The sequence below is a fragment of the Perca fluviatilis genome, chromosome 21, assembly GCF_010015445.1.
Source record: "Perca fluviatilis chromosome 21, GENO_Pfluv_1.0, whole genome shotgun sequence".
Taxonomy (NCBI): domain Eukaryota; kingdom Metazoa; phylum Chordata; class Actinopteri; order Perciformes; family Percidae; genus Perca; species Perca fluviatilis.
This window is the reverse complement of record NC_053132.1, coordinates 24,267,487-24,278,362: the sequence shown is the minus strand read 5'-3', so window position 1 is coordinate 24,278,362 and position 10,876 is coordinate 24,267,487. Positions and strand designations below refer to the sequence as shown.

Sequence of the window (10,876 nt, the reverse complement as noted above, 5' to 3'; positions counted from 1 at the left end):
AGGTAAATCCAACTTGGATCCGATTTGGATCGGCCTAATTTCTCTTTCCCTCTGTTGCTGTTTTCTCTCACTTGTCTTTCTGCATTATCTCTTCAGTGTCTTTCGTTCTGTCCCTTTTTTTTTTTTTTTTCCCTCTCTAGTACATCATGTACAACTTCTTCACAGGCAGACATTCTCTTATTTATTTCTAGATTAATGCATTTCAGGAGGAGCAAGGATTTAATAAGAGTGGTAAAAGAAGAATTTGTAAGTTTTAATACTACTAATATAGGGGAGGGAGGAAATATTACTGCAAGCATTTTCGGTATGTTGGTGTTGAATGTACTGTTGGTTTGAGGAGATCAGCGAGGAGAAGGACGTGTTGGAGGTTTCACGAGAGAAAGGAAAGGTGGAGATGATAGCTTTGGAGCAGCGGGTGGAGGTGGAGGGGTGGGAATGGACTCAAGGGAAATCCCTTGTCCCGAAATAGCCCGGTTGTTTGGGTAGCGTGTTTACACTCTGCCACCCCAATTTGGGCATGGTGGCGGGAGCAGGAGATAGGCCAGACCAGGCCTGCTGCTGATAGCCAGACAATAATAGACACCAGCAGCACACAGGGGGATCTCAATTACATCGCTTTAAACAGGGTGTAAATGGAAGACAGCGGTGGATGTTGATAGGAGGAATAGGTGTAGTTGTGTGTGTGTGTGTGTGTGTGTGTGTGTGTGTGTGTGTGTCCACCAAAATTGTATCCTACCACGGCTGCTTTCGTCAGCTCAGAATTGTATCAGAAACCTGCTCTTTAGTAGCAAACCTCTAAACTAGCATCATTAATGACATCCATAACAATACCAGTATGGAAGTCCATGGGTGCCAATATTTAAATAAAATCATTCCATCAAATTGCAATTTAATTTGTCTGTAAGCACTTATTTAAAACTTGAACATTCTTGAACATTCTGAACTTGAAAATGAAATCCCAAACTAGACTTTTAAATACAAGCTTTTATTATGTCCTTAATTTTTTTTCAATGAAAATGAAATGGAACAATAGACTACAGCTATGCTACCAGGTCTGTGAGGCTATACTTAGGCACATAAAATCAGCATGCTTGTATGCTCACAATGTAACATTCAGATGTGTATTGGGTTAACAGTTTACCCTATTCACCATTCATTACATTGTGTTAGCATGCTAACTTTAGCTAATTAGCAATACAACCAAAGGAATAGCTGAGGCTGATGAGTGCCATAAGTCTGTGAACCATCCAATAGTTGTTGAGATATTTCACCGAAAACCACAAGTCAATCTCATGGCACCTCCATGAGAAACTAATACTACAATTCATGCTCCACAGTGTAAGCTAATAAATGCAAAGTTACTTTTTCCCTTTTTAAAAATGATGATGCTTTTCATTTTCAAATTTGTTAAAATAATGTGTATCCTGAACTTAAAAATAAAATAAGTGCAGAAATTGTAGTTCAATTTCTGTTTGATTGAATGACTTCAATTTAATATTGGCAGTCCTGGACTTCTATAGAAAGCTAGTACATACACAATGTATGCAACGTATACAGTACAGACAGTTAAAAGACTATATAGGAGAATCAAACTTGTACAACCACAGGTTTAACCATTAGACCAGCCAGCAGACTCCACTCAAATCCCCATCACAGGCTTGGGCCCCACAGTGGGCAGCTGTGTTTCAACAATTCTGGCTGTGCCGGGCCCTCACAAAAATCCGGCACTCATCCAACCACCACCTCCACCCCTCCCTCCTTCGCTTCGTCTTTATCTTCCAGCCAGAAAAAAAAAACCAGAGACTGAGAGAGGGAGATTTTTGGCAGCGCCAATGCAGCGTTCTTATCCCGAGGCTAGAAAGAAAAAAGAAAGGGGTGGCGGGCTGGTGGGAGGTGAGCATCCAATCTGAGGTTTGATGCGGAGTCTGCTTTTAAAAAATGGAATAGAAAAGAAAGACACACACACAGCAAAGTGATGCAAGAGTTTAAGCACTTTGTTGTCTCTTCTGAACAGTCACTCTGCCCCAGTTAGTTTCAGCAGCAAGGGCATCATGCAGGAAGCAGGTTAGAGGACTTTTATGGCGCTTTTCCATTACATGGTACCTGCTCGACTCGCCTCGACTCTACTCGCCTTTTGTGGTTTTCCATTATGAAAAAAAGTCCCTGGTACTTAACAGGTACTTTTTATTAGTATCACCTCCGTCGAGGTTCCAAGCGAGCTGAGGCGATACCAAAAGGTGACGTAAAAACCTGCAGACTACCGATTGATCGGAGAGAATCGTCACTAATCACTGCGTCATCGTTGCTAACGACAGAAGAAACCCGCCATTTTTAAATAGTTTTTGCTGCCTCCAGCTTTTTTTTTTTTTTAAACAAAATTTTTCTTCTGGCTATAGCAAACGGCCACACGCCGAGAATCAAAAACAACACACCTTCGACATTCAGTGTGTGTGTGTGTGTGTGTGTGTGTGTGTGTGTGTGTGTGTCGCGTTAGGTCACGGCAGTTTCCTGCAATGGAAAAAGGAGGACGGGGCACCGTGGTCGAGCCGAGTAGAGCTGGTACTAGCAGTGGGTAAGCGCCATTAGATGTTGTGACACATTCTCTGGCAGCCATGTTGGAGGTTTCTGTGCTCTTTTAGATGGAGACTGCTTCTTCTGTAGTGCTACAACCAGTCACCCAACAACATCACTGTACTGTTAACTGATTTGATTAGTACAGCTTTTATTTTAAGGGTAAGTGTGATGGCGTTTGGCATTGCGTTGCTTTCCAGTAGTTCTTGTCATAGTAAATTCACTGAAATTTCCCCAAAAAAATACCCAACATGCATTTCCATTTAGCCCTACTGGTATTAAGCCATGCTGGTTCAACAGAGGCTTTGAGATTTTAATTTCTGAGTATTCTATACATCATCACAATACAGAGAAAGTGAATGGAAATCCATTTGCGGGGCACAAAAGAAATGACAAATTACTAATGAAAAATGTGATTGCAATGTCTCTTTCCAACGATATCTTCTTATTCAGGATAATCCACAGACTTTGCTGTGAACAGTTCTCACTAATTTGGGTTATGGTCATCAGTTTTAATCGTTTGATCACTTTGTTTTGTTCAAATATCATGTTTTACGGATGGCTCTAAATACCCATAAGCCTTGGCAGCTGTTCCTATGGAGAAAAAGCCAGTGGTTGATGTAACTGGGAACAAAGCACCCCAGGTGCCTCTGAAGAATTTTAAGCTCTGTGATTGGATGTTCACCAGAATGCTCATTTGAGGTTGAGATCTTTACATTGGCTTGTACCTTTTTGTCTTACTTTTTTTTTTTATTCATTTTTTTATCACATAACCAGATATTTTATATCACTGTTACTCATCTTTTGGAAAAGCTCCAATTGCAAGCCACCTGATATGGTGAATGCACCAAATGAACTGGACTTTTACTTCCCACTTCAGTACTCAGAATTGGGTTGGCAGCAAAACTTTCAGCAGTGAAGATCTCAAAACCTCTGTAAATAAAACTGATCTATCTAGTATCTGCATGACGCAATATCACTAGTATGTGCATGACGCAAGTTAGAAAATACAGCAGATCATTTTTGTAATTTGGGTGGAGTGGCCCTTTTTAGGACACTATGAGAAGAATGCAACCTCCAAGCTGTGGCTGCTGAGAGATCTGACACGCCACCGCAAAGCCTCCATAGGGAAGGATGGGGAAAACGGGTGGAGAGGGAGGTCCGAATGAATGAGGGCGGTTAGTTAATTAAATGGAGGGTGGGAAGACAGAGCTGCAGTGCTTTACATACCCCTGAGTCTACAGGCAGCTGAATTAGACTCGGCTGGACATGCAAGTCCTCCCGCTTGGTCACTTCCTATAGTGGAAGTGATCGGTGCAGCCGGACAGGAGAGGGAGGCGCACACAGGAAAAGAGGCATAAAGGTGAGAGGTGGAACCACGGCAGTAGACAAGAGCAGAAGGAAAATTCAGAGAGAGTTAAAGGAAAATTCAGCCTTTTACATTTCGACTTTACCATGCAACATATCAGCATATCAAAGCAATAGGGGTGTCACGGTTCTCCAAATCCCCGATTCGATTTGACTTTTGATTTTAAGGTCACGATTCAATGACATTTTTATTTAAACATTTACTTTCCAACGGGGAAGGCCATGCCACAGTAAGAGCCACTAGATGGCAGAAGGGTACAGTTGGAGTTTCATGGAGTGCCACTGAATGCACCATTAATTTACAGAGGTGCACATGAATGCACTATGGAGTCCGGAAGGCAAAATGTTGCCACACCGTTAACTTCAGGGAAGCAGGAGGGAGGATTTTCCATTTCTGTTGTTTCTTGGTCATCTCCGACTCCAGCAGTAGCCATTGTTTCTGGAAAAGTGCCGATGTAGGCTACCGGTAAGCTAACGTTACCTGCTTCTTTAGCTGCATGCTACCAGCTGTTAAGCTAAGTCGTGTCTGTTTTTTTTTTTTTCTTTGGATGTGCGCAAGTAGGCGGGGGTGGAGAGAGAAAGAAATACTAGGGGAATCGCCGATCCTGCTTATGATTTTAATAGTCTAAATCGAAAGCTCATTTCGATAAATTTTCGTTTTAAAATCAAAATCGCGACACCCCTACAAAGCAACTGTCCTGGATCACATTGTGCTGTCAAACTGCACCGCACATGTGTATTTCCGCAACTTGAATCAGTTGAAAGCGTGAAAAGTGAAGACAGCAAAGAGTAGAGGTGATGGGCACAGCCATGGTTTTTTCTTTTTTACCCTCCATTGGTCCATTGGTGTTTTGGATGAAAATCATTCAGATCAGAAAGCAGTAATGAAAATGATGTTGACATATAAGTTTAATGAGCTATGCATCGTTCCAGGACATTTCCGGCATGGAAGCATTCCTGTGCAGCTGACTTGTCAAGAACGTACACTTCGGTGTGAAACGTGCATGTTTGCATTTGTGAAATGTGTGTTTATTGTCAGAGTGAGAGGTGTAATAATAATAATAAAAAAAGAACAAGGTCTTGTCTCTCTGCTGTTAATAGGTCTCCATAAAGAAACAAATTGGTCTGTTGCACTCTCTGCAGCGAATATTGGATTCTGTCACATGGTCACAACCTGACGGAGAGGCACAATGACAGAAGGAGATGGATAACAGGAAGACATAGAGGATGGAGTAGATGAAGAGGATGGAGTAAAATCAAGAAAATAAATGCAGGTCAAAGAGGACTGAAAGACCACCTCCATGAGATGATTTCCCCTCTGCCTTTATGTCCAAAGCAATATGTACATTAGAAGTGATACATTTTTTAGGCGACTGTGTGCCGTACATCTCTCCTGGCTTGGCTCACATCATTCAAGTGCCCGTTACCTAGCAACCCTGACGCAGGGAAAGTTTGGCCGCCTAAAAATAAACTTACTGTTTGCAGAAAAGGATGTCAAGTTGAAAAAGGAGAGGGAGAATAAAGCCGACAGCTCTGTGATGATACAGGAGAGCACAGGGGGAGAACAGAGCACGGCGCTATAATAGACCTTAAGGGGTTTCTACATTTGGTCGTGTTTGCCTATGAGAGTGTGTATATGTATGTGTTAGCGGTAGCGTAGTTTGGTGTTTTTAGAGCTTTTTTTTAATTAAAGATTAGCTGTCTGCTGCAGGTGAAAATGAGACTATGAGATAGATAGGTGTGGCTGAACCAAAATAGCAAAGTTGCAGGCTGGTAAACCCAAAACAACAAGCTAAAAGAGGCAAAAGAAAAAGCTAGCTAGTTAACCTAGCTTCTTAGCGTTAGCATTGTTTGCCACTAGTCGTTTCTTTTTGTTCATGTCTTTATTAAAAACGGCCGAGTCGTTGCCAGCTCCTGCACACTCATGCTGCGTCTCAATTCGCGCACATCTGTGCCTACACTTTCTATTCAACACGGTCTCACGGCAGTTCGTCAAATGGTCACGTTATTTTTAATCTATTGATTCGTGTTCACAGGGACGTTTTTCTCGTTTTTTTTCGTGGTGGCCAGCACGAAATGGTCTATAGGGAGATTAAAGGAGAAAGCAAATGTCACCTCACACGCCGGGACACAGCCACGGGGGACTCGCGACATTAACGGGATGGCGGAGGTTGGGTTAAGGAAAAAAAAAATGGGCAAAGGATGCCTCACACGCCGGGAAACGGCCGCAGGGAACGCGCGACAATACCGGGACAGTTAACGGGGAAACAAAACGCCACACGCAGGACGTGAAAGACCTGAATTGTTTGACCCATCCACCGCCCCAACCAAAACGTAGAAAGTGCTCAAATCACAGACGGAGCTAAGCAAACGGCCAACAACGTTGGCCCTCAAGTGGGCCGTTGGAATTTAAGCGTCGACACAGATATTGCACCAATCAAATTACAGTACCGATATTGTCAGATAGTACCAAAAATGCACACCGCCTGGTAAACACTACTGAAAGGGGTGCTATCACAGCAAAAAATACAAATTTTCAGGTTTTGCTAATTACAATTTTGCCCAAATAACACAAGTCAAAAAGAAAAAGGATGTCTTAAAACTGATGTCAGTTGGACTTTAAGAAGTCACCAGACATGCATTAATTCCAGTCTTGGCCTGCATGTAAAGCCTTCCTCTTAAGCAGCTTTGGTCATTGCCTCCCACCTCCTATGTGATTCCATTTACCAAAGTCATGCACTTCATATTTGTACAGCAGATAGGCACAATAGGAGGAGAAGCCCATTGAAAGGAATCCATATTTTATGAGGCTGTCAACCTCTCCCCCTGCCACCCCTCATCTATTCTCTCTCCTCTTAGCCCGAGAGCCAAAGAACGTCGGAGATCAAAGCATAGGTGCTGTCACGCCTTAAACGAAGAAAGAGAGGGGGAAGACAAGTAGACAGCCAGAGATAGGCTGAATACTCGTGTGATTTACTCTCCCTAACTCGTCTCACCCTCTGTTTCTTCCTCTGTCGCTCTATCCGTCTCAAAGAAAGCCCTGTATGCTACAAATGGGCTGAAAAGTTAAAAAAAAGTCGCTCAATGAGTTTCAACCTCTTTGCTCCCCCCAAAAAAGTTCAGGGAAACTGTTTTTTACAGCTGCTGTCTCTAAACACTATCATGGTGCTGGGGTTAAGAACATTACACTTCAGTTTTATGACATATGAAGAGTTGTACTAAGGAGGGGAAAGATCGGGGGGGGGCATAAAAAGAAGGTATCTGAGCATGAGACTGATGAAACAGGGGATGTGGGCTGATGCACCGTCTAGTCCAGCAGACATAGTTTCCTTATGATGTGCTTTATGGCATGACCGTATTGGCAAATAAGCAGAACACTAATGAGGATGACTCCTGAGGTAGTGGGAAAGAGTGGGAGGAGAAGAGGCTGACAGCAAGATGAAGATGAAAAGGAGCGGAAAATGAAACGCTGTTCTCATGTCCTCAAATAACCCGCTACAGAGAGTGTAAGAGAAGGCAAAGGTTAATGAAATAATACAGTGGGATTTTGTTATGGATTTGTGGGGGCGTGGACATCCATCAGTTAATGTTATTTGTGCCTGCAATAAAAAATAAACACCTCGTTGAGTAATTTAGCCTCATGTTCCAGTCTTAAAACCTGTTTTTTTCTAATACAACAAATTAGCAGGGCAGAGTAATGATAAGAATATATTAAAGCTAGTTTTATATAAATCACTTAACACCCTCTACAGAAATAATTTGTGGTAAGACCTGGAAGCAAGACACATTCAACAAGTTGACCATTTTAAGGGCAACTTGTTTTTTGTTTTTTTTTCAACCTGGACCCTATTTTCCTATGTTTTTGACCCTGTTAATGGGCAATTGCGCACCTTCAATTTCCGTCCACTAAAAGTGCTGTTTTTGCCACTGAGATGCTCCGATTATTGTTCGAAGTGTCTGACAACATTATGGAAAGGATCCCTACAGAGGTCGACCTTTTTGTTAAAGAGTAAAATCCTTTTTGTTTACCATGTAACATTCAGCCTAAATCACTATCACCAAATCCCACAAGACTCCATTTAAAGGTGCTGTAGGTAGGATTGTGTAGATCCAGGACTTAGCCAAAAAATTTTAACATCGACAACTTCTCAGTCCCTCCCCCCTTTCCGCTAATGCCCAAAACGGTCTCCTAAGCCCCTCCCCCACGAGAGAGAATGAATGCATGTGCCTGAGCAGTGATTGACATGCAGATAGACACCCCCCCTAACCCTGATTGGTGCATCTGAACAGGGAGCGGTGGATTTTTGCAAATCGCACTACAAGCTGAAAGGTGTTTTTTTTTTTTTATTATCTAATTTACTCTTTCCATAATGTTGTCAGACACTTGGAATAATTGGAGCCTGTCAGTGACAAAACTTTTAATTGCCCTATAGGATTACATTGCAGCCCAGTTTGCGGCCTACCGAATACCGAAATTACCCTTTAAAAGAAGTTAAATAATTTCTTTAAAGACAGACGTTTAGACAAAATAGCTCAATAATTTAAGCTGGTTGGTTTTTTTTCTGTGGTACTTTTGTGCATGTGTGACCAGCAACATTTTACCTCGGTCTGGAAACCCTCGACCAAGATGGCCACCAGCAAGTTGAAGAGGACGTAGTTGCCGAAGGTCATGAGCGCGATGAAGTAGAGGGCGGCGACAGGAGTGGTGGAGGCCATGCCGTTATATAACACCTTGTTCCAGTCCTCCTGGGTTAGGATCTGAAGGAGAGGAGAGGAAAAAAGACCACACAAACGCGTCACAAGACTGACAGGTTTGAAGTGCCTTGCTCAAGCTGGACAACCGCTGACTCATGGAAACGGTTAAATGCTGTGATATTTCAGAGGTTGGGTGTTGATGAAGTTTAAGTTCTAGTACTTACAGTACAGTATGTCTTGTATTTCTGTGTCAAAACTATAAATGCATTCTATGCACCACAGGTTTTTCATTTAAAAGGACACAACATTGAATTGTAAAAGCTTTCATGACTATGTATACTGGATAAGGGAAGCTGCAGTAAACCATCCGTGTGTAACAGAGATGTCAGTACAGTGCAGCGAGACATGCTGACACTCTACATCGTCCCTGATCAGATGTTACACTGAATTATACACGGGTACTTAGGGCTGCACGATATTAGGAAAATATCTAATTGTGATTATTTTTGACTGATATTGCGATTGCAATATGATTCACGATATTGGAGGGAATAATCATTTTTGTATCATTATTCTCATTTTCATTGAAAACTATTTATATATATATATAAAAATGATTGAAGTGTGATTTTTTTGCGAGGATCTGTACCAAACAAAGATTTTTTTCTGTAGTCTGTAGGATAGGATAAGTATGCCGGGATGTCTCTGCAGCACCACAATACTTACCCCTGCGATTTGGATATTGCACCAGTTCATATTGCGATTTCGATAAAATTGCGATTAACTGTGCAGGTGATAAATACTATACAGCATGATAGATAGATAATGGATGAATGGTTAGACCCGACAGAAAGCCTAATCACTAACCCAAGGAAACCTGCAAAAGGCAGACCTTCTTAACCTACGTAAAGATACGTGGATATCATAGACTGTAAAATTGTGGACAAAGCCGCTGTGACATCACTCATTGGTTTGTGGACTGCCTTTTTAAAGCCTCGAATTTGGCAATACGGGCACTGAAAAGAGGGTGGAGCTGGGAAGGATAACGAGGCCAAGCCAATCCTATTTATGGTTGCAATGGCGCTGCACTAGGCTAAACGCCAAAGGGGGAAAGTTGCCTATTTTCAACTCTTTTGAAGCAAGTGCATGTATGATGGAACAGAAATCTGCAAACTTTCCCTTAAAGCTGCATTGTGTAAGAATTTCTCCCATCTAGTGGTGAAATTGTATATAACAACCAAGTGAATATTACTTTCTAGCCCATTCCGAGCGCATTTCAACTCCTACGGTGGCCGAACCCGAAATTAGCTCTTAGTATCTCCATTGTTTACACACAGCTGTTCTAGCCACTCCAATATTAACTTTGGTCTTGTAGCTTTGCCTGTCGCGTTGTCGTTTTAATTCTCTTTTTCGCTTCCCTGGCGAGCAATCTCCCCCTGGCATTCGTCACGGTGCCACTGAGTTTAAAAGCGCGAAATGCGGAGGCATGTCCCTCTTTGGCTAATGTATTTTAAAGATGGAGGCACTACATGGCTTCCGATCATTCGAGCGATTCGCTAGTATGTATTCTGAATGATTCTGAATGGCAGATTCTACGCTTACGAGAATACTTTGATTGATGACATGAATGAGCACATATTTTTGAAAGAACTAAGGGGTTTTTGCTAAGAATACAACTCAAAAAATTGCACAATGTAGGTTTAAGTTACCAGCTACCCCTGCTTTATCTTTCATTTTAAAATAAATGGGACCATAATTTACAAAATGAACGTCATGCTGTATTGAAGAAAACTTGAAACAAGCATTTGAGACCATGAATTCATTATGAAAAAAAACTGTAAGTTAATAAATCATGGCAGAAGTAGGGTCATTTTCCCATAGACTTCGATAGAAACTGACTTCATTTTGCAACCGGTGGAGTCGCCCCGTGCTAGAAGGTTTAAGCCACTTCCGTTATTGCTTCACTTTTCAGACCAGGAAGCTTTGTCCATTATTTTACATTCTATGATGGAAATGGAAATTATACAGAGTGGAAGAAAATGAGGAAGATAGATAAAGGCCGTACAGGGAGGGAGAGTGAAGAGGAATATTTGATTTGATATATTTTATTTATTAGGAAGTAATTTTCTTTTCAGCCTGTGAATGGGGACAAGTTCAGTCAGCGCCAATGGAGCAGGAAGATGTTGACTGCCTAAGGGCTCTTCAAGTTTGCAGTGTGATCACACAGGAAGTTCAAGCTTCC

General features: G+C 41.9%; 1 protein-coding gene across 12 annotated transcripts in view; it reads right to left on the bottom strand.

Annotated features, from left to right (window-relative positions):
- cacna1g (calcium channel, voltage-dependent, T type, alpha 1G subunit) overlaps nucleotides 1-10,876 on the bottom strand; it is a 386,801-nt gene that overhangs the window by 128,337 nt on the left and 247,588 nt on the right. For 9 of the 12 annotated variants that reach the window (XM_039787919.1, XM_039787908.1, XM_039787916.1 and 6 more), the window contains exons 14-15: nucleotides 8,542-8,697; nucleotides 3,802-3,867 (exon numbers count right to left, since the gene is read on the bottom strand). In XM_039787919.1, coding sequence (XP_039643853.1) covers nucleotides 3,802-3,867; nucleotides 8,542-8,697 — 222 coding nt within the window. The remainder of the gene's footprint in view (nucleotides 1-3,801; nucleotides 3,868-8,541; nucleotides 8,698-10,876) is intronic. The other 3 variants (XM_039787915.1, XM_039787920.1, XM_039787918.1) reach the window with 1 other exon arrangement.